The sequence below is a fragment of the Sipha flava genome, unplaced genomic scaffold, assembly GCF_003268045.1.
Source record: "Sipha flava isolate LNK unplaced genomic scaffold, YSA_version1 107_pilon_pilon, whole genome shotgun sequence".
NCBI classification, from domain to species: Eukaryota; Metazoa; Arthropoda; class Insecta; order Hemiptera; family Aphididae; genus Sipha; species Sipha flava.
The window spans coordinates 186,958-211,992 of record NW_020271724.1 but is presented as its reverse complement, the minus strand read 5'-3'; the positions used below and the strand labels follow the sequence as shown (position 1 = coordinate 211,992).

At 30.3% G+C, this 25,035-nt stretch overlaps 3 protein-coding genes across 4 annotated transcripts; 2 read left to right on the top strand and 1 right to left on the bottom strand.

Annotated features, from left to right (window-relative positions):
• The first annotated feature begins 9,505 nt into the window (after nt 1-9,505).
• On the top strand, nt 9,506-11,562 carry LOC112685537 (zinc finger CCHC domain-containing protein 7-like). Of its 2 annotated transcripts, XM_025557465.1 has the most exons (5): nt 9,506-10,234; nt 10,295-10,489; nt 10,561-10,772; nt 10,957-11,094; nt 11,186-11,562. In XM_025557465.1, the coding sequence occupies exons 1-5, from the start codon at nt 9,778-9,780 to the stop codon at nt 11,549-11,551; spliced, it is 1,368 nt and encodes a 455-aa protein (XP_025413250.1). In that variant the 5' UTR covers nt 9,506-9,777; the 3' UTR covers nt 11,552-11,562. The 2 variants fall into 2 exon arrangements, with proteins under 2 accessions (XP_025413250.1, XP_025413241.1); XM_025557456.1 differs by having other exon boundaries at nt 9,507-10,489.
• A 705-nt stretch (nt 11,563-12,267) lies between these two features.
• On the bottom strand, nt 12,268-24,964 carry LOC112686158. The gene is made up of 6 exons (XM_025558347.1): nt 24,446-24,964; nt 23,818-23,878; nt 19,146-19,217; nt 12,925-13,061; nt 12,717-12,834; nt 12,268-12,599 (listed from the first exon to the last, which is right to left on the bottom strand). The coding sequence occupies exons 1-6, from the start codon at nt 24,558-24,560 to the stop codon at nt 12,500-12,502; spliced, it is 603 nt and encodes a 200-aa protein (XP_025414132.1). The 5' UTR covers nt 24,561-24,964; the 3' UTR covers nt 12,268-12,499.
• On the top strand, nt 13,574-16,830 carry LOC112686165 (tigger transposable element-derived protein 3-like). Its single transcript, XM_025558359.1, has 2 exons — nt 13,574-15,211; nt 15,276-16,830. Exon 2 carries the CDS (start codon nt 15,938-15,940, stop codon nt 16,535-16,537), a length of 600 nt encoding a protein of 199 aa, XP_025414144.1. The 5' UTR covers nt 13,574-15,211; nt 15,276-15,937; the 3' UTR covers nt 16,538-16,830.
• Nucleotides 24,965-25,035: the final 71 nt, after the last annotated feature.

Here is a 25,035-nt window from a genome sequence, read left to right as displayed (position 1 = left end):
GAAATTGATTGTACCGCTGTGATATTAGATGTATTTTTTTTTAATTTTTTTTTTAAGGCGAATCAAACGTTTATTCAATTAGAAAAATGGGAAACCACAGCATACTTTGCACCTAACTTCCGGCGTTAGGTCAAAGTCGAGAAGCTATGACTCGCTTGTTAGGTTAACTACATGTTTTCATGATAGACTTTGATTTAATAACCGAAACGATTTACAGGAATTTTTCAAAAAGTCAAACACGTATTCGTGTGTGGTGCCGGAGATGGCGTGCCACATTACATGAACTACGACAAACACGTTAAACTAGGAGACGTGGTCATTTCTCATTGCGGGAACAACCAAAAGTATGTGTACTAATTGTAATGCACACAGCGTTTGGTGCTTTTATTACAAATATACACGTTACCGATTCGTGTGTGACGACCAATAATTTCATCGAAGTATTATTATTAAATTTAGGGCCGTCTACATGTATTGTGAGAACGTCGTCGTCGAAAATGGAAATATCAAATTCTATTGCCGCTAGTACAGTCCGAAAGTATTCGATATTCGGACAGCTGCGATGAAATTGCAAACGGAAGTAAATCTAGTATTCGGACAGGGTCTGTTTGGGGTCAGATTGTTGTCGGATGTATGTGATTCATATGAGCTTGACTTGTATGACGTGTATTTCTCAACCGTACGAAGTGGTAAAGATTAAATTGATTTTCAATATTGATGAAAATAGTAAACAATTATATTTCAATGATCTCGTATGAAACAAAAGCATTTACAGTATATGTGATGTTGGTTAGTCACGCAAGCTCCTGTATAGGTGACCATAAGTATATGCGTTTTTAACAACGATATGGCTAAAAACCACGTAGGTATTCCGAGAGCTAGCATAAAGTTACTCGAGTGTTACTTTACCATCATGACCCACTATCAGCCGATGGTCCTTACAGTTGCCGAGGTGTATATATTAACAAAAAAAAAAAAAAAAAAAATAAACTAAAATAAAAATAAAAACTGTTGTAACTTTTAGTTTGAGTTTGCATTTAGGATTTTTCGGAACGAAAAAATTATACTGCGCATTCTCTCTCCAGTTCTATGATGGTTTGATCGCGTGTTGGAACAAACCTAATGTTAGTCAAGTAAAAAAATCGATTAAATTTCATGATGTGCAAGAATCTCTTAACGTGTTTATCGGTTATACTTATTCAATAATAAAATTAATAGAAAATTTAGAAGAAATGAGTGAAGTATGTGTATGGTCTGATGTTGAACTTTTTATACATAGCAAACGACTATTGTCAGGAACGGCTGCTCTATACCTACGTTCGGAAAATGGAATCAAGTCATGGAATCAACTAAGGTAATATTTGATGAATAAGTTTTTCATAATCATTTAACTTCTACTGACGTAGGTACATAGACAGCTTACAGTCAGAGTAAAAAAATTATGACGAAATTCATCAACAGTATTTATTCTAAATGTTGGAAATAGCAAAACAAGGAGATGTGTCTGAAGATTTACTATTGGATTATGTCATTGCTGGTATTCAGGATAGTGAAGTAAATAAGTCTTTGCTTTATGGTACTATAACAATAAATTAATTTAAAATAAAACTACAGTTGTATGTTGTAAGTCAAGGATGCAAATCTCTGAATCTGGAATATTTAGAGTTTCTAATAGTGCTGTAAGTAATCATAACACAAGTAATATGCAACGGAACTTGATGTCAGACATTTCAAACACAGTAATTAGGTGTTAAAAACACATCAACATAGGGAATGCCCAGTCTTGAATAAAGGTCCTAATTGCTTTGCATGCAGATCTTTTGGCCACAAATCAACAGAATGTCCAAATAAGGAAACTCAAATAAGGCACACGAACAATTATGAAAAACCAAGTTAATCAGGTGAGTGCTGTGAATACTAATGAGCGAATATTTAAAGAAATTAATGTCTTAGGAATCAAGACGTTGGCTCTTATAGATACTGGCTGTGATTTAAATTTATGTTGGTAATCATTAGTTAAAGGTATTGATACTATCAATACAGGAGTTAGTCTAAATGGACTAGCTGGGACTATGTTTTATACCAAGCAAAAATGTATGACTGAATTAGAAGTTGATAATGTTACTTAAACAGTTGAAGTGTACTCTGCCCTCAACGAGGACATAATGTGTGATTTTATAATAGGTAGAACACTATTTCAAACCAACGTTGAACTAAAAATCAGTTCTGGAGTGATCTAAGTTAATAAAATAGCTATTGAAACAAATGAGGTTGACATAGGATCTAGAAAACATTATACAGTTATAATGTACCATGTATCATAGAAACTACACCAATAAAAACTTAAATTATAGTCAATGATGAAGAACCCATCTATCAGCAGCCAAGGCGTTTATCACCAAAAGAAAAAGCTGTCGTAGAAAGTCAAGTAGCAGAATGGATTGAAGAAGATATTATATGACCTAATTGTTCGGATTATGCTAGCCCAATTATAATTGTACCAAAAAAAGATGGTACATTTCGGGTATGTATCGTAATTTATCGTCGATTGAACAGTAAAATTATTAAGGATCGTTACTCTTTACCTCTCATAGAAGACAAGTTACATAAACTACAAGTATCTAAAATATTTACCACGTTTGATCTAAAGAACGGTTTTTTTTCATATAGCTATGGAAGAAGAAAGTATTAAATACACGTCTCTTATTAAACCGGATGCACAATATGCATTTTTGAAAACACCTTTTGGATTGTGTAACGCTCCACCTGTATTTCAACGTTTTATAACTATGTATTCAGAGACATAATACGGAAAGGATATTTGTTGGTTTACATGGATGATTTAATTATAATTTCAAGCACAGTTGAAGAGAATATTGAACGACTAGAGATGGTTTTAAGAACTTCAGCTAACCATGATTTAAAAATTAACTGGAAGAAATGTAAATTACTTAAAATTCAAATTGACTACTTGGGATACCAAACTGAACAAAATAAGTTGAGTCCATCACCGTTAAAGTTAGCTGCTATGGTAAAATATTCGAGATTGCAAAATGCAAAGCATAAACAAAGCTTTTTAAGACTTACTGGATATTTTCGTAAATTTATTAAGGACTATGTCTTAATTGCTCGTTCATTGAGTGAAATGCTCAAGAAGGAGACACCATATGTAATTGAACCTCAACAGGAAAGTGCATTTAATATGCTAAAGAAAAAATTAACAGAGGCACCTGTATTAGGAATTTTTAATCAGCATTCAGTTTCTAAAGTAGGTACACACTGATACCAGTATGTAACGGTTTGGTGCTATACTTCTACGGAAAGATTGTGATAATCTATTGCACCTTATATACTTTATGAGCAAGAACACTATACAAGCACAGCTATTATATCATAGATATGAGTGAGAAGTTTTAGCAATTGTTATAGCTAAGAAAAAGTTTAGATCCTATTTATTAGGACTACACTTCAAAATAGTGATTGATTGTTAATCATTTACTAAAACATTAGAAAAAAGGGAACTCGCAACCCATTGGACATTGTTAAGCGAATTTAACTATTGAGCATCGAGCTGGGTTATGTAATGGCACATGTAGATACGTTGAACCGGTATTCAATATGTATGACTATCATTAGTGAATTTATAGCCCAATTATAAAGAGTACAGCAGGATGATATTGAAGTAAAAACCTTAACATCAGAAGCAAGGATGAAAGGATCTGGTTCATATATCGTAGAAAATTTACAGTATAGTCTTGACTACGGTGGAAACAACACGTTTGTTTGTTTCCCTCCGTTATCGCTTTCATTTTTGTTCTCTACTTAGTATTGTACTAGGTACTTACTACTAACTTACTTACTACTAACTACTTATACTAAATAAGTTGAGTGTTAATTAGTATTGTGGAAGTCCTATCGTTACTTAACCAGCTATACACGTTGCCGTCGTTATCGCTGTCTGTACATCCAAGGTACATCGTTCTATTTCACTTGATTATCGCTACGTCGTTGGCCCCCTGTCGGGCCATTTCAGGTACTACTATTCTTATCTTTCATTCTGAATTAAACACTTACGATACCGACTCAGCTATATATCATCAGTTGTATCACCGCCAGCATAACATCGTTCTTCAGTCCACAACCGATTATAATATATTACGATTATTCATATTAGTCGTTTTATATTTTACTCTTATCATTATTTTAATTAGATTCGATATGATGATACGACGAAGTAATAGGATCAATATTTTTCTTTCGATATTTACTCGGATATAGGTGAGTAGCGACCCGACATGTCATTTACGTGTTGAAGACCGGTGAATTGCGGCCCGGGAAATTTATTTATTTTCAATTTTGTGCCAGCAGTATCGGCAGTATCTTATCTAAAGTAGATACCATAACGTCAATAGTTCAAACGAAAAATATTACAGTGTTAGTCTGTTCACCACTTAGTATCTATATCTACGAAAACTAAAAATTCTGTTTGAGTATGTTATACAGTTTATTATAAGTGCGTTATGGAGTTTGTAAATAGTGAAAAATCAAAACCAATTATTCTCTACGAAGGCTACAAATTTCGTTTCCACAAAATACTAAAAACGATAGAAGAAATAGAATAAAAACGAAGAAAATATGAGAAAAAGAAGCATTTATAAGACAACAGATGACAAAGCTAGCACAAAAAGAAATAGAGCAGTTTAGAGCAGTTTGATTTCGTCAAATCATTAAGTTTTAAGTTTTTGCCCAACCAATAAATATATATATTTTTACATATTTTACATAAATATTAAAATTCATTTTACCATAAATTACCATACATTTTGCCATTTTTACATAAATAAAAAAAAAACAAATTTGTGGGAGACGACTCAGCCAACCTTCTCGTGGTGTCTTCTGGGTAACGCTGGTAGGCTAATACGAAGTGATAAATAAAATGTAAAATGTGGCCGCAACTCGTACGTCTGTTTTATAAACACGGGCCGCAACTCGCACGCCTGTTTCATAAACACGGGCCGCAATTCGTACGTTATTTAGGGATCAGGCCACAACTCACCAACACCGATTTACTCATATTCATGGGCACCCAGAGGGGAGGGCAAGACGGGGCATTTGTCCTCCCTAAAAAAAAAAAATTAATCGAACGATTAATAACAAGGTTTGCAATGGAACAACTGCGAAGACTTCAGTTTTTATTTGTTAACGATTAAAGTGTGTACAATTCTGACATATTTTATTGTTTGCTAAAAATACATTTTTTTTTAATATACTTTTTGGTGTTCGATTTAATTATGCCCCCCTGATATATTTCCTGCAGTCATCCATGCCCATATCGGTCCTTTCGTTTCGATATTTTCATTCGATTCGATACCAAGTAAAAGTATCGATACTTTTCTTTCGATATCACGTCCTTAACTATAATACCATAGTCAGACTTGGGTAAAATATTTTTTAAAATTATTTAGAATAAATACTCGAATATTTACAAAAAATAGTATTCCGAATATGTATTCAAATACATACAAATTGTATTCCAAATACATTATTTAGAATACTTCAAAAGTTTTCCGAATACTTTTAAAATACTTCTAGTTTTCATATTATAAAAATAATAGATGTTCACTTAACAGAAATATTTGAAATTGTAGACTAAATATATGTTATTGTATTATATTTTTATATTACATAACTGTTATAATTTATGGTTAACAACAATAATAAATACCTGATATTAGCTTATACAAGATACGACGGAGAAGTAATGAAATCATTTAAAAAAGAGATGATTTAACAGTATTCAAAATACTTTATTGAATACTTTCAAAAAAAGTATTTAAAAAGAATTCTGAATACAGTATTCGAAATACTACCCAAGTCTGACCATAGTATCATGGTTTACGATATATAAATAATATATCTTATATTGTGTATAGTATGTATAACACCACGGTCTTGAAAGACCGTGTATAAAGTAAGTGTAAGTCTTCTAAGACTGTATAATACTATTGTTTATCTATCTCGATGATGATCCATTACTTTATCACATCCAAATCTGTAATCATGAGAATGACCACGTTCGTGGTTATAACTTTAAATTTTAAACCTTATCTCTTATCACGGAAAGATTTATAAAAAACTATAGGTATTTATAATTTTGTAATATTAGTATTTTAAATTATATAATTAATTATTATATAAAAAAAAAACACATCATTGTAAAATCAATATAGTCATCGTTCTATTTCTAATATAAAGTGTGATAATCAATACATATTTTAAATAATTAAAAGCGTCAAAACCAGTGGCGTATGTAGACTTACTTCTAGAGGGGGGGGGGGCGATTCGATTTTTTTTTTAACTCAAGTTCAAAATTTACAAGTAAAATGTTGGTAATATTTAAATCGGGCGAATCCTTAAAATTTGTGGTTTTTTTTTTAATCTAATGTCGAATCCACTTAGAATCGACTTTTGTGTAGTTCTTTTTTAACACCTTTATGTGTTTTGAAAGTTACGCTTGTGTTTAATTTGATTTTTCAATGGACCCAACAAAAAGCCACACGTAATTTGATTTCGTTATAAAATGTCTGGATACATTAAAAAAATTTGTAATGTGTATCCCACATACTAGTATAATCTATTCCTTAAATACGGATTCAGGGGGGTGATCACTCCCCCCTAAAATACGCCCTTGATTAAAACATCTATTACAATATATTAAATTATAGGAGTTATATAAATAATATGATATGTATACCTATAATTCACTTAATAAAAGATCTAAAAATCTAAGGCTGGCAACACACTAGCATTATTTTACCACGCCACATTTTACTGCATGTAATGCGCGGTAAAAACATCGACCAATACGCGAGCTTTATGTTACCGCGCAATATTTCCCATATTTTTTTTTTTGCGTTTTGAATAAAAATTCTTCAATGTGTGATAACATGGCAGATGTAGTAGACGAAAACATTATTTTGTTTTTGGTTATTATTTATTAATAAAAAAAAAAAAAAAGATCAACAGAAAAATGTGGGTTCATCTTTTAGTTAGTTCTCATCCATCCGAAGGTGCGTTTACTTTAATTTTTGAAGGACTTAGAAGTGATCCTGATAAGTTTTTTTAATTATTTTCGTATGATTTTCGTCAATTTTTTTAATTTACCAATAATTTTTTGATCCTTTATATCTAGCTCTTCAAATCCCGGTTTCATTATATAAAATATGTTTCTTCAGCATTTTATTTTCTCGTTTCGGTCCGAGTATGAATTTAACGTCTTATCCAGTGCCGTATTTAGACATTTTGCACCTTGGCGTAAGAAAAAAAAATGGCGCCCATCTAAGGGGCCTGCCCACGGAAAATATAGGAGATTGATCCTTATGAACATTTTAGATATTCTAAAATCAATGCTGTTTTTGTGTAGCACCATGGTAGGCATGTTACCGCACGCCGCACACGATAACATAATACGCCGTATTATTATAAATAACTTATGTTTATTGACATTATCACAACAAATTTGGGAACTAATATTAGGTACATTAATAATATTCTGGATCGCTGATAGCTATATTGCTATAAATACATTAACCAGTGGTGTATTCGTAATTTTTTTTTGCAGGGTATACGCTCAGCACATAAGCGTTTATTGGTGGGAGGGGAGGACTAAACTCCTTAAAAAAAAAATGTTCTTCCTACCTAAATGCAAAATTACATAATACGATGAGGACGTGGGATATACCACCGCCAGACATTTTTCCCATGAGGGGGGGAAAGTACAAAATGGCAAAAAATATTTTTGGGGGATTTGAAGTGGGCGCGCGCCCCCATAGTCCCCTTGGATCTACGCCTGCTATGGAAGTCTACATTTTAAACTTATCTTTAATTAACTCATAGGTATATATCATATATGAAACATTATATTGATGTTAATATTTATTTTCATGAAGCTTAATGTTTTATTATCTATTATAATATTTTAGTATTAATTTAAAATAATTTGCATAAATATGTGACGAATAAATACTGATTAAGTGACAAACTGACAATAATATAATAATTAATAATCACAATCTATCCAAAACATCGTATACAGATCGGTTTATATTGTGATAAATTGATAAACAGAACTTTTTGACTGTTGATCTATTTTTAACAATTATAATATCCGTTCGATAATACAATATCGCACACGTCCACCGGTATTCTGATGTACAGTATGTAGACACTTGGCAGTTTCCCACCGTCTTCGCAAATACCCGAAGTCGGGAAAAATTTAATCGAAGTTTATGCGGACACGAGGCTATTTTTGGATAGTGGCTATAGTGTGTAATAATAATAATAAATTCTATACTGTTGTTGTTGTATAATGTATACCTTACGGTGATGAAAAAATTAGAAGCTTGGGATACCCATTATGTACTAATGATTAGTTAGCGTATATCCATGATGGACGAATTTTTTTAAAGTTATATGCATAAATCTAAAAATAGGGATCCGGGTATACGGCGTATACCCACGTATACCCTCCAATACACCACTGTATGTCATTAACATTAATTTATGATACTGTTATTAAAAACAAAAAAAAAATAATAATTTCAAAATAATTTAAAAAGTTCAATAATTCACAAGTGAGCAAATTTCCGACCACACAATTTTGGCGCCCCCAAAAACTGGCGCCCAGGGCAGTTGTAGCCAGAGACCCCCCTAAATGCGACCCTGGTCTTATCCCATGATATCGGCCTCTCCTCTACTAATGTTATCAAAAGATTAACGTCCAAAATATCTTCTTCAAGAATATGAATTTCTTCATCGGTTGAGGACATGTTGAAATCGATTGACATTGCAATTTGGCTAGTAACACAAACACGACTACTATAATCAATGATAAATAAAAAAATTTCTGACTGTCGCGCGATTATTATGGCCAATATGAGGCCGCTCATTAAATCCAGTGCATATTAACTTACTAAACAACTTAAAAAACTACCAAAAATATAATAAATCAAAAACATAATTCTAAACAATGAAATTGGAAGTTAATAATTGATTATTTAATTTAAATATAAGATTGACCAAACATAGTTATTGTATTTATATTTAGCGTTCCTTTATTTATATTTAAGAACGATTATTTTATGCGTTTGCTTTCTAAAGAAGATAAAGTATACTGCTGACTTAAACAGTTTTTTTTTTTTTAAAAGCTTTCTTGCAATTTAAATATTTTTTTATTGATTCTATTTGTAGTGATTTCTTTAAAACTTCTATTATTTGTCAATTTCAAATTATATTATGGATATAATAATACAATCGATAGTTATAACCACGAACGTGGTCATTATCAGGATCGCTGATTTGAATATGATAAGGAAATGAATCACAAAAAAATTTTCCTGTGAAGAATCGCTTGTCATATTCTGTAATGTGGCTAACCTGAATAACATAACCTCGTATTACTTTGGATTAGGAAAGTTGTAGATGATGGTTGAGCGGAGGTAATTCTTTATCAAGACAAAAACATTGAAATCACAACATCGTCATTTGCGATGTTGCAGTCTAGTTTACGGTTCCGATGTGATTGTGTTTATTTTTTTAATTTTCATTCATAATGTGTGAAAATAATTAACTTTTACGATTCGTTTTGAACCGTAAAATAGACGCAGATTTTGTACAGTCAGATATGGTTTCACGTTCAGTTTTCGATATCGTTTAGTATCTTTTGATGTTTTTATTAAGATCAATTACTTTCATTTAGTGTAGAAAAAACAATGGAAAATGGAAACAGATTTTTTTGATATGTCTAGTGATTGCTCAAGCGAATTATCAGAAACGCAGTCGGAACTTGAGTCTCGTATTTACAGTTTAACCCATCACAATGATTTTTCAGGTACATCTGAATTGCCATGTATAGATCCAAGATATGGTGTAGAATTTAATTCTAACGGTGAAGCAATTGTATTTTTGAAAGATCCAGCTGATAAAGCAATCAATTGTCCAATTGAACTGCCTGAGGTATGTAATAATAGAATTATACCAACTATAACTTTGGACGATAGTGATGACGCATTAGAGATTTCAAATGATACCCCTAGAGTTATTGATAATGAGTATGCTGAAACAAGTTTGAAAAAAAAAAGGAAGAAAAAAAAGAAAAATCTAAGTAATGAAAGCATTGAAGAATATATTAACATTGTTAAGACAACTAATGCTTTAAAAGAGTACAAAGAAAAAAGTGGGTTCAATAAGATGAACTCAAGAAGTAAAAAAGCTGATAATGTTTCTTTGAATGTAGCATTTCCTCACGAAACAGCAATGCCATTACCTCCTGATGAAGTTTTGAAACAGTATCGTATAGGAAAACCAACTAAAAGTAGTTTATGGTACAGATGTCCTAAAACATGGACACCTGATATGATTAAATTTTATACTAGAATTCAAAAGTCAAAACGTAATTTTGATTGTAGCGAAGAATTAAAAAAAATTAGGGGTGAATATCAATTTATTATTCTTAAGTAATTTAGTCTGTTTCAATTTTAATGTTTATTTTTATTAATTTAGATACATACGGTTCAAGTCCTGTTGACTGGATTTTAAATCCCATGGATTTGTATAAATCTAATTCATATACTAATAAAGTTAGATGTTATTCATGTAGACAATACGGTCATACTGCGTATAATTGCGAAGAACAATATAAACCTGACATTTGTATAATGTGTGGAGCTGAAGGACATAATATTCATAGTTGCAATAAAAAAATATGTTTTTCGGTATGTTTTATGAAAACCTTATTAATATAAATCACATTCAAAATAAAAATAATACATTTAACATTTTTACTCTTAATATTTATATCGTTAAAATATATTATATAATTTAAGAATAGTGTGACATACTAGCTAATACCTACATAAATAAAATTTAAATATTAATAAAATTGTATTATATTTTTAGTGTGGAACTTGGCAAAAAAAATTCATTGAAAGTTGTAGTACTTGTTTATCAATGAGCCAAGTAAAATGTAATGTGTGCAATACACTTGGTCATGAATCAAACTATTGTACAGAATCCTGGCGTCAATTTCATAATACTGTAAGTTTTACTTTACAGCGTAACAAATAAAAACTGAATAACTTTTAAATTATACTAGCTAATAATAAATTGTTTTTTGATAATGTTTAAGATTTCTACTGAACCGGAATTTGAAAGTGATGAATTCACTCAATCTACTTCTAAATCAATTGTTGATGCAAGGCAATCTACTTCAAGGCAATCCGAAAATTCTTCATTATTATCTACTCCCAATGTTATAAAGATAAGTAATTTAAGTCCAAAAACTGATGAATCTGGTAGATCATCTAAAAGAACAAAAAGATTAAAACGGTTACGATCAAAAAAAAAACGTTTAAAAACTAAAAATCAAAATAATTCCACAATTTCTCCCAATGAATCCATAAATATTGATGTTAATATTCAAGATGTTACCTTGAAACGTACCTTGACAAAGAAAAATTTTTTTAAGAAAAAGAAATTAAAGGTTAATAGTTAATTATATAAATTTATTTATTTGGTATTAATATTTTAATAACTATTTACTTAAATACTAAAATAAATTAGCTTCTTTTTGTGGTCACAAAAAAAATCTGTTATTTTATATTTAAAGGTATCATTGAATATCCAATGTTTAGTATTTATTTCAATGTAAATTAAATTAGTGTAGACCAATCTGAATATTTTCTGTTTTACAATTAGTATTACACGTGATTACATAATTGTTAGATGACAATTTTATGTGATTAAGAGTTTAATGGACCCGAGAAAAATATTAATGTTATTATTTAAGTATTACTATTGTCAATGTATAAAACCTACATTATGTTTTTTTTTATCTTTGCTTGTTTTAAACATTTTTAGCTAATACTCTGATTAGCATTCAGTTTACTAGTAAATATAAATATAATTTCTTTTAGTTGTATATATTTTACATTAATATCAATGTTCTATCTTATGTAATTATTTTAATATTTTAGAATGATATTCATAATTTCAATTAAATTACTTTTTAATCTTTATTCTATTTATCTTAGAACTACACATCAACTTATGATTATATGTTAAAAATGATTTTTGTTGACAATCTATGAATACAATTTATTGAATAATGATCTGTGGTTCGTCTCATAAGTTAATTTAAAAATATTACACAATGCCTCTGTCTTATTTTGTAATTCTTAAGAATTTTTTTTTTGCTCATTCAATTATTAATGTACATTTGAATATTCATATTTTGTAACCTATTGAATTTATTTTTGTTTTATTTATGCTGTTACATCATTCAAGTTATTTGGAGTTAAACACTTTAGAGTAGTTAAGAATGACTAAATATTAAATTAATTTAATTTAGTTGACAAACAAATTTTAATTTATTTGTTTAATAATATGTATTTACAAAATTTATTACTAAAAATAACACATACATATTTGTACATAACAATTATTATAATTCTAAAATTCCATCTTGATCCAATTCTGATAGGTTGTCAGCTGATAACGATATTTGAACAGAATCTCCAAGAAGATCGGATATGTCATCATATCTAGAAATTTTATATATATAAAGAATTATAAGACCTAAGTAGTCATATTTTTTTTTTTTAAATTTGCTAGTGAAAAAAAAAAATAGAATGTACTTTACTATTATAAATATTTCTTACTGATCATATGAAGTAGTTGCTTGTCCTTTGGGTACAATAACAAAGTCTGAACGCTTTTGTACCAAGTCTTTGAATGTGACGACTATATATAAAAATGATAACCACAAGAGCAGAATACCTGTGCATAAACGAATAGAGGTTTATTAGATTTTATTCTAATTGTAATACAATTTAATATTAAAATATATATCACATCTACACAACAAACCTGCTATGTTAGAAAGCCACAATCCATGTGGCCATAAAAAGAATACTAACGAGAAAATTGTATACAGCATCGATTTCTTCCAAAGACGTAACCACAACACAATTTCCCAACAACTGAATATTGGATTGAATTCGTTTCTGTTTAATAAATTCACAGCATTATTGCAAAATTTATCAAAAAAATTATATTATGTAATAATGTTTTAGGCTTTGGAAATTTTTTTTCTGCAAATTGTACATTTTTGATTGCATTCTATTGTTCTTAGAAATCTGGCATTGATGCATCTATAAGGTATATTGAGTCCTTTTTAATACCTTTTTTTAAATTCCCCTTTCCCCAAATTCTTAACTCTAAATAATCTTGTAAGTTACATCATAGTACAAGCTCATCCATCTAGTTTTAACTATTTATTTATTTATTTTATGTCTAAATACATTAAGCTATTTTAAGTACCATTTGATATTATTGTCAAATACAATGGATAATGATTATATTCTAAAAACTTTTGGATTCAAAGAAATTAAGTAAATTATATAATCGGATATAAATATTCTAAATAGTGTTTTAAATATATATTAATCTACCTATATTTATTGTATTATTATGTTTTATTTATTTTTCTTAAGAGTTTTGAGGTAACATTTTTTTTATTTATGTGTGTGCTCCAAATTACAAGGATTTAATTACATTTTGATTTTTAGTAGAATTCTAGATTTACCTTCACTATGAAAATATATAGTTCGTTTGAGGTAATTGTAAGATTTGATTATATATTGTAAATTATATAATATATTTGGTTACTGCAAATAATAATAATAATAATAATAATAATAATAAAGAAGCATGAGTTTGATCGAAATATGTTTAAATTACCTGACCTGCTAACCCTAACCTAACCTCAATGCTCAACTCTGTCTCAACTTTTTTTATTATTACTATCAACGATATTACTTATAATTTAGATTTGCCGATAAAATCTACCTTATACGCGGATGACTAATACTTTTTTGCAGCAGTAATAAAATAAAAACGGATCAATCTCTCCTCCAAGACTCAATTAATAACCTAATCGAATGGACAAAGACCTCCGGATTTAAATTCTCAGCTGAAAAATCTCAATGTATCATCTTCACGCGCAAACACCAGCGTGCATCCCTATTTTTAAAAATGGAAGAACATCTTATCAAAGACAGTTCCACAGTAAAAATTCTTATACTCGTCTTTGACAAAAAACTTTCTTGGACTCATCACGTAAACCAACTAACAAGATCAATCTCGCCAAGACTTAACATTATTAAAATTCTCTCTCTCTTTCGAAGCTGGACTATGGAGCTTGTATATGGGGGAACTTAATAATATCTTCAAAAAACTTGACTCTTTGCACAATTCTGGATTACATCTTCCAATTGGAGCATATAGATCAAACCCGATAACCCGATTAACAAACGTGCCTCCCCTTAAAATAAGAAGATTACAACTAACTCTTAACCAAGAGCTGAAGCTAGCCACCTCAATAGCTGAGCTTGATTTTACTCCAAATTTCTCAAATCTCTTGCCTCTGCTCCATGATAACAACCTCGTCCTCTCTGATCTAACTCCTAATATACCCTCTATTTTTCCTCCTTGGGTTCCTTTCTTAAATTTAAATAGGTACTGAATTTCAACATCTTCAAAAATGTATACTCTCCCCTCTAAATTTAAACAAAATTTCCTCGCCTCAAATCATGATAATATTGATGAAAAAATGTACACAGACGCTTTTAAGAGCCTTCACGGGGTTGGAGCTGCAGTAATCTGGAAAAACATAGTGCATATGTACAAACTCCCCAGTTCATGTTCAATATACACCGCTGAATCCTACGCAATCTTAAAAGAAATACACTTAATTCATGAACATAATATACCAAATACCACCATTTACTTAGACTCACTCAGTGCCATTAAATAACATAAGAAATTTACATGATCCTACAGACATAATCAGACAAGTGCTAAACGTTTTCTACGAAAACCACTCCAAGGGATCCAAAATACAAATCTTCTGGATTCCTGGGTACTGTGGCATCGAAGGAAACGAATTACCTAACCGCGAAGCAAAGAAAACGTTGACTCTCCTACTCACTGCACACGCTCCAGTAATGGCCAAAAACGATGTTCGACTTCTGATCAAATCCAAATGTCTTCACTCTTGGCTTTCATTGTGGAGTCTCCAAACCACTAAACTTCATGAAGTCAAACAAAATGTTTCACCTTGGCCTCATCCATTGGATATTCCAAAAAAATCGAGGTAGCAATAAACAGGCTTCGCATTGGTCACTCACAATTTTCTCACAGTTACCTAATGAATAAAGAAGATCCGCCCATTTGTTCATTATGTGAAGTCCAACTGAGCATCAAGCACATTTTAACGTAATGCCGCATCTACGAAGAATTCAGAGAAAGGGTCGACCTTCCAGAACATATCTCCATCTTACTTAACAACACCAAAGACTCATCAGACTCATCATTAAAACATCAAAATTAATAAATAAGTTGTAATTCTCCATTGTACATTAAGATATTATTTATATTTGTATTTTTCCCAATGGCTTTTGTTGCCGAGGGTTTATTTAATAAAAAAAATATATATATACAGTAGCCGCCGCTTATTGGACTCACGGTTAATTGACTCATTCGTCTATTAGACTCAAAACGACTGGTCCCAATTTGCACATATACTAACACACAGCAAAAAATTCGTCTATTCGACTCACACACCGGTTATTAGGGTCATTTTAAAATCAGATAAACAAGGAAAATATGTACATACATTGAAAAAACGTGTTATAAATAAGTCGGTACCGGTACATATTTTGCTTTTATCGCGGAGATAAAATTTAATTACTTTTCACGATAAACCAAGCAGTCGTCAATGTCAATTAGTACGGCAGGTAGTGTATGAATACACGTCGTCGTGTTCAGTGTGTTGTCTGCGTTTACATTCTGTGTAAACATTTTTATTTATCGTGTTACAATGAACAAACGACGTGATTTGAGTGTGGAAGAAAAATTAGATGTTCTTAAAAAATATGACGAGCTTCCGAAAACGAGCCAGCGACAAGCAGCATGTAAGTTGAACGTGTCTCAAAGTTTACTAGGTAGGATGCTGAAAAGTCGACAGGAAATCGAAAACGCATCATTAGAAAATGTGAATTCAAACCGTGAAAGAAAAAGGGTCAGTAAAGAAGAAGTTGAAGTAGCTTTAAAGCAATGGTTCACAAAAGTCAGACAAAAAGATGTCCGAGTAACAGGACCACTTTTGCGCCAAAAAGCTGAAGATCTTGCGAAAAAAATAGGCAAAGATAATTTTGTGGCAACAGAAGGTTGGTTTCACCGATGGAAGAAACGCGAAAACATTTCATTCGTTAAGCCACATGGAGAACAGGGAGAAGCCAACCATGTAGCTGCACGGTTGTGGATTCATTCAGAATGGCCATCACTTATCGCCAAATATCCCCGTCTTGTGTGTTCAATGCGGATGAAACTGGACTTTATTTCAGGGCATTACCTGAGCACACTTACGTGTTCAAAAATGAAAAAACTAGAGGAACTAAAACTAGTAAAGAACGTCTAACCATATTATGTTGTGCGAGTATGGATGGTGAAAAAAGAAAACTGCTTGTGATTGGTAAAAGTAAAAATCCTTGGTGTTTCAAGGGTGTTAAGAATCCATCGGTAGACTGCAAACAGTAATGCATGGATGATAAAAGAAATTTTCACCGAATGGCTGATCAAGTGGGACAATGAACTTCATCATGACGTTTTATTGCTAGTCGATAACTGCACGGCTCATGTGGTTACAGTGAAATTTAAACATATTAACCTCGTATTCTTACCCTCTAACACTACATCAATACACTTTATCAAAAAAATTAATTAATTTTATTAATTAGGTACATATTTTATTTTTAATTGCGTATAGATTTTTATTTTTTATACATACATATTGAATCTCAATACATATTTTTAAGTAAATACGGTTTTAAATTTAAGGATTTTTAAAATTTTTTGAGTCATTCGCCTTATTGACTCATTCGGTTAATCGACTCAAATTGTCGGGTCCCAAAGTGAGTCCAACAAGCGGCAGCTACTGTATATAATATATTTGGTTACTGCAAATAATAATAATAATAATAAATTAGTATGAGTTCGATCGAAATATGTTTAAATTACCTGATCTGCTAAAATCAATTAAATAATTATTTATCTAAGCTTATTTATCGAAGGTTTATAAATTTCGTTTGATATGTTTGTGTTCATACGTACATTACTGTATTATCGGTAAAAAAAACACGTTGGAATGACTAAAGACACCAATTTTTCATTTTTGTTAGATAATGTGTAGACATTATGAAATCATATCGTTCAGTGTATCATCTGACATGAATTATTATGTAAAAAACATTTGACATATAATAATAATAGTATTTTATTTACTTTGACATTTTGACTTTTGAAAAAGGATGGAATAATCATTAAAAGAAGGAAAATTTGTTCTGAAAATTATACATTCATCAGTACTTTATACTAAGGATGGGAAAAATATTTGAACATCGATTTTTGGTGTATCGATATATCTATTTTTAAAATATCGATATGTTAGGATGTGTTACATGTGTTAGTGAATACTTATTTATGCGTTTTTTAGTGCATGGATTTGAGAGCCCTGATTATATCTATATATAAGTGTATATATAGTGTTATATAACTGTATAACGATTGTTATATACTGCATTTTGAACATAAACATCGATGTTTAATCGGTTAATCGAAAACAAAACATCGATATATCGAGTTAAAACATCGATATTTTTTGCTCATCCTTACTTTATACTACTTACTATCTTAAAATAATTTGTTGTACTATGTACTGCTTTTTTTTTACCTCGATATAATATTAAAATTATTTAGGTATTTTTTTTAAATTTATGGACATCGTGTTTGGTTTAAGAATGACTCAGCATTGTTAATTCTTGTTTTGTCGTTTAGGAAATTTGATTTGAAAAGAAAAAGTGGTATATTTTGAACATTGACAGAGGGAAAAATGGTTTTTTTAGTTATTCGTGGAGTGGTTTTGATACTTATTTTCTTTATTCCCATTGATAACAGATACAGTTTTCTACAGCAAAAGGACTACTTAGTTTTCCTTGGAATTATAATGTACACTATAATAATAATTATAATTGTTGTTAAATATATTTTCTCATTTATTTTCACTATTTAAGATTTTTTTTACATTTATTACTCGGCGAGGTCCTAACGTTATTTACTATTTATTTATTAATACTCTCTTTTTATATTGTTTGTGTCTTAAACGTAAACGCAAATTCTTTTTAGGTGGAATTTTTGGCAACACAAATATTATTTTTTTTAATCACCGAATTATTATAAGGTTTTATTATGGCAACACAAATATTATTTTTTTTAGTCATCGAATTATTATAAGAAGGTTTTATTATGTAAGATAAATGACCTGACAGGAAAACATCAAGTGTAGTTAGAGTTTTATGTCTACTACGATTTTGCTCAGGATAATATCTCGGGCAAGCAAGACTTTTAGACCCCCTTGACTATCCTCATATTAAACCGCCTGTTCACTATATACGTCGTTTACGTTTATTATTTACTTGCGTTGCAGATGCTGAATCTTCATCCGATATAAGTGTAAAATAGGATTACCATGTGACATTTGGACGTAGTTTAAATTTGAGTGATATATTTTCAGATATTAGATACTCAAGTATCACTTTACTTTCATGTTATAATTATTTTATTTATCATAAAATATTCGCAAGGCCCATGTTTTATCACGTGCAGGTTTTCATAGTAGTTTTAGACACATATTAAAAGCATATTTTTACTGAAAATTTTGCATAAATGTACATATGTGTTGAAAGAAATTGGAAAAGAAAAATTTAATTTTTCTAATTTAAATAGAATGTGTCAGTGTTATAGGTTTTCGAAAGACGGTGTCCACTAGTATAGCTTATAACTATCTAAACTTCAAATTATCTTTTGTTATACGATAATAATAAAAAATAGTTTAGATTATTTTTTGGTTTACTAATTTAATTCGATTTGTGATGTATTCTGTCGTTATTCTTATAGTATAAGTATTTACTAAGGTAATAAAGATATAGTATTTCTTACGTTTTATAATATTACAGGTTTTCTGTACTTACTTTATGCAAACGTTTAGGAACAATGTGATGGCCCAAGTAATTTCCAAAAAGAACACAAATAATGACATCAGCCTGCAAAGAGAAAAAATGATTTATTGAATTATAATTATAATTATTACTTCGATTGTTTCAACGTTAATTTGCAATTGTCTTAAGGTGGTTCTAGTTGGCTTAAAAAAATTGTTTTTAGACTCTCCATAGTGATAAAATTGCGAGGCTTTGGATTATTCAATTTTAATGCTGAAGAAATTATAAGATACTCTTGTATCTCGTTTACATGTAGTCCACTTCCGTGGCAGTGAACAGGGAAATGAGTATGAAATTCGGCAGCGCAAGTATGTAAACATGTCACTCTTGCAATCGTGCTTTTCGCATTGTCGCTGTCCGACATTCCTGTCAACAGTGGTAAATTGAGCAGCGTATGCAGCAATATAACCGACAACGCGCTCGTGAGTACGTGTCTACATTCTGTTCTAAAGCGATTACTACACAAGTGTGCGAAGAAGTACGTTGTGCGCGCGTAATTTTTGCCTTTTTCTTTTTTAACTTTTGTGCGTAGGTACTTTGTTTGACTAGTTCAAGTTCGTATTTGACCTGGCTCATTGGAGAATACTGAAATGATTGCAGCTTCTGAACTTTGTCTGCTGATTTCATATATATATATATATATATATATGTATTCTCTGGACCTCCAAACGAGTTTTATCAGTGAGAATTAGTAAACTTCATGATTTTAATTTTAATAAAAAAATTTGTTTATATTCAGTGGCGTATTGATTTGGGGGAGGTCTTGAGTCTCACCTCCCCCCAGAAGAAAAGTTTTAAAATTCATAAATAACTATACAAAAATGATACAGAGAAAGGGAAAATTAATTTATATTAGTTATAAATTACTCTTAATTTGTTTTTATAATAATAATATAATTATTAGTTTCTATCATATTTGAACTTTTTATTATATTATAAAATTGCTCATGTTTTAGAAAAACTTAAACCTCCACACAAAAAATTTGAAAATACGTTACTTTATATATATAAAACACTTTCGATTTCATAAAGTTCTAAAAATTGTATTGTTGATTTGTGGCTTCAATCAGCTTGAACGTTGAAAGTAAATTAGGATAAACACATGCAAGAGTAAGAAAAAAAAAATTCTTAAATACGTAGTACACAAAACACAATTTTGGCGGTAATTTATTGAGCAGAATATATACATGTAATCGCGTTCGCACTGCCGGTTAGGTTGCTAAAAAATTAGCTGTGCAGTGTAAACGCTCGCTGGATTTGGTGCTACTACTGAATTGTTTTGGGAAGTAAATACGACATTACGGGGAGCAGTGGCAAAGGCTGAATGTGTAAAATCCAGTGTTAAATTGTATACAATAATATTTTTGTTTGTCCTAGCCGATTTAACTTATAATTATACCTTAAATAGTTTAAAGGAATAGTTTCCACGAATTTCATTACTTGAACAAATTCTTATCTAGGATATTGTATGTACTTATATATATATATTATTTATGGTCACGTATTAAAGATAATATTATATTTTATGTTAAGTTTAATAAAAACCACAAGTTTTCTTTTGATACTTCAACGTAAGTTTTAATGTACCCATCTATGACCTGAATATAAATATTATCACTTGAGAAACGTAAAAAAACCTCATTTTGCAGTAAAAATTCAAAAATATAGATTTTTTTCTAAATATAAACATACCTTGCATATATGAAATTCATTAAAAGCAATTTGAAATGTAACAAAAATAAATAAAATAAATATAAATTAACATTTATATATTTATAACAGGAAAAATTATTCTCTGAAAATATTTTGATATAAAAATTATGAATAACAAAATCCATAGATAACGAAAACCATGAGCAAACGATGTTGGAATTAGTTAGCTATCGATAAGTATCTGTATAGAAGAAACCCACACAACAATAAATTTCATATTGGTACGTGAAACTAAAATGTTAACATACTTTGGCAAGTTTTTTTTTTAGCAAAAGGGATGAATGATTCATCTACAATCAAAATTTTATACACGCTACAACTCGATTTTGGTCATTTAAAACAAACGCGTTTCAACTAAATTTAAATGAAAAATACTACCATTCCAGGGTATGTTGAATCGTTTAAAGATTAAAAATGAATAAAACTAATATTGCTTAGTTGTAATTCGATAAATACAAATTCAATACGTATTTATACCAATTTTGTTTTTTAGAAAAAATATGAAAACTTATAGAAAACAAATAAAATAAAATAGATTCCCTACAAATTAAAATGTAATGTTGGCTTAAATATTGTAGAATATTTTATTCGGCTATTGACTTCTATCACGATTATTTTCTATTTTTTTTTATTTTTTTTTTTTTGCAATTCATAACTATTTATAGATTGGTACCAACTTGATTATTATATTTAAACATTCGGCAGATTTGAATTATCTAACTATACATATTTTTAAACATTTTTTGCAATTTATAAATATTTATAGATTGGTACCAGCTTGATTAATATATTTTAGCGTTTGGCAGATTTGAATTATCTAACTGTATATATTTGTAAACATTTTTTTGGAAAATATTTTCCTCCAGCACTCTTTTTTTAGTTTTAAAACGCAATAACTGTATATCATCTTCACAATTTTGACCCAATTTTTTCCGTAATACCCCAGTAAATCCCGTTCTATTACTGTCGTTAAATAGAATTAATGACCTTGCACCGATACACGTATATATATATTACAGAACGCGATGAAACCCTGTAATATAAGGATTGTCAGCTGGAAACCCGAGCTACCTCTAAAAACTTAATAAACATATCTAAATAGGTGTAGGTATGTGAGATATTTGTCTATAACTCAGATAAATGTTAAATAATAATAAATAATAATTTTTGTTAGTCCCTCGGGGAATAATATCAAGCGAACAAATCGGTTAAAACGGCATAAATTTCTTAAACCACATATACTTATAATCAATGAAATTCGATATTTTTCACCAGTTCAGCCTGGTACTTAACCCTTAAAGTATCCTGGGACCCTGGACCTGGGACCCAGATGCATTTCTTCAGAAGGTCCCTCAAAAATGTAGTTTTGTAAAATCATAGAAGGTGTCTTAAAATAGTGTAAAATATTTTAATTTTTGAATGGTACCTTATTTAAAAATACATAAATAATTAAGTTAACTACATAGTTAGCATTATTATATATAATATTACAATACTATAAAATTTATTTAATATTTATGTTTATTATACATAGTACAAATAATACCTTATAATATATAATTTAATATATTTTTAATGATATAAAAATTGTACAATTCATTTTTTTTTATAACAGTAATATTTTTAGTCCATAAAGGGGCTGCCAGTAATTAAAACTATAACAATTTAATCATATAAAATATTAATTGCAATGATTATTATGGTAATTTATAAATCTTTAGAAATAGGGGCCCTTCAACACGAATTCGGCCGGAGGCCCCGGATGCATTCGAAGCTTGGTGATCATGGTCAGACCAACACTGTTTCGTAACTAATACTTTTTATAAATACCTAACCTATAACTTATAAAAAAAATGAATATTTAATTTAAGTACCATATGTTTTTACTAAATCATGCGAATGATTCTTACAATATAAACTCTCTACAGTTCGATGATGGACGTATAATTCAATGGTATAATTTTAAACTGAGATTGGACTACAATAATCCGATTACTAAATATTTCAATAATAAAATTAATTCCACCGTAATACGCTTTGAATAGTAAATGTTATTTGTTTGTGTGCTTGTTCTAGCAATCGACAGTAGGGCAACTTAACAGATTGGTATGCGTTTAATTGATTTGACTAAAAAAGTTGTAATTAAATTGAAATAATTCGGAATACGTGTAAAAAATATTAAATTAATATAATATGTGTTGCAAAGAGACTATAATAATAGTTAATACGTGATCTGTACGGTTATAGAACGTCGTGAATATATGAATCTAATTATAGTTTAGGAAAAAAACTATAGTAAGTACATTTTATTATGATTTATGAGATATTTGGTATACATCGTATATCACAACAATATAAAGGTAAACTAAATACATATTTTTCTTCGTAGTAAAATTTGAGAAATAAATAATTTTAGTTATTATATGTAATACTATAATGCTATAGCTATAAAATAATGCTTAAGTCTAAATACATATAACAGTTTTAGCTGATATTTAAAAAAAATAGATGTTTCACATTAAAAACTTATAAATTAAGTCTACGTTATCAGTAGGTATATATGAGAAAATAGAGACTGCAGTAGTAGGTAGCTATTTTCATTGCGAAAAAACAACAAAACTGTTAATACTCAGAAGTTTATTACAAAATGACCTTCTGCGTGTATTGATAATTTTTTTCGTTATTATGACAGTCCCATTAGTCAACCACACAAATGTTTTAATATTTGCCTGTTTGACAATCGTATATATATATATATAAATATAAACTATGATCATAGGTATTATTTATTATTTATAATTATTGATCAACACACGACAGACGAATGCCACGATGATATGTACTTAATTAAGTAGTAATATGTATTAAAATGCCAATGTGTATGTACGATACGTGTGATATGTATGTGTGTATATTGTGTATGTATACTTACATAATGTAAAATCCAAAAGTGTAGTGGTGTATCGCTATGTCGACACCTACTCCGAACATGACTGAAAAATAATACAATGTATAGTGAATAAGTATACTCGTACGTACAATGTGTAGTACCGGAGTATATATCCCTACTTAGTTACCTTAGTTACTTAGTTTTTACCCAACTAGTTCGGTCTAAAGGAAATAATGGTATAGTTTTCAGGATTCGTGGGTGTTCGATTAAAAGTCACTTTTTTTCCATCTTAATTGTGCGATAGGAGGACAAAAACTTAATTGAATTTTACGCTTTTATTCCCGTGGACTATATATAAATATTATTTCTATTGGTATTTTGAGAATACATTTTCAGTTCAGTCGAAATAAGTATGAGTTGTTCGATTTTACTGAAAGAAAATCAACTCGAATTCGCCGTATAAACGTGTCTTTTAATTGAACGTCCTGGACGTATAACATACATAGGTGTATGGAGAAGAACATATATATATTTAATGGGCCAGTACACGTGTAAGAAACTATATATATTTATTTATACGTATATGTGTATAACACCTACGATGATAACGTGAGTACTGAATGTGCTCATGAAATGGATGGCAAAAAAAAATCAAAATCAAACGCCTTACCGATGGCCGTAAACACACCGAAAATCCTTATCACGTGGACGAGCTTGCCAAGGACCGACGCTGTTTTCGAGTACCTGTATCCGTTCATATTATCGGACGGCCTTGAAAAATACATCCCTTGGCCGTCGCATGTATGTACACGTCGCAATAGCAGTAGTAGCAGCAGCAGCAACAACGGAGGACCGGACTTTGAGTCAAATGGTCTGGTTCTCTTACTGGACCTACGTTATCCCTGGCGATGGGAGACTTCCCCCCTCCGGAATTCCAGGACGGAGGATACGCCACAACGAATATCGCGTGCGATTATTATACTTGTGGGGGTACCGATTTGGTCACATCTGTCGCCGGGTTTTGCGGGCGACGAAGAGGTCGCGGAAACGCGAAAACGACGCACGAAAACACTGCGATCGCTACGTCACCGTTGAACTTGTTCAATCGAAAGATATACGTGAAGCCGCGAAGCGTGTGCGTAAGGGATTTGCGCGTCGTCACGTCTTTCGAACAACTGATGCCTAAAAAACGACATGGACTAGCGTACGGACGAAAAATATAATATAATTATCTTACGCGCATGTACGGTAAGTATATGT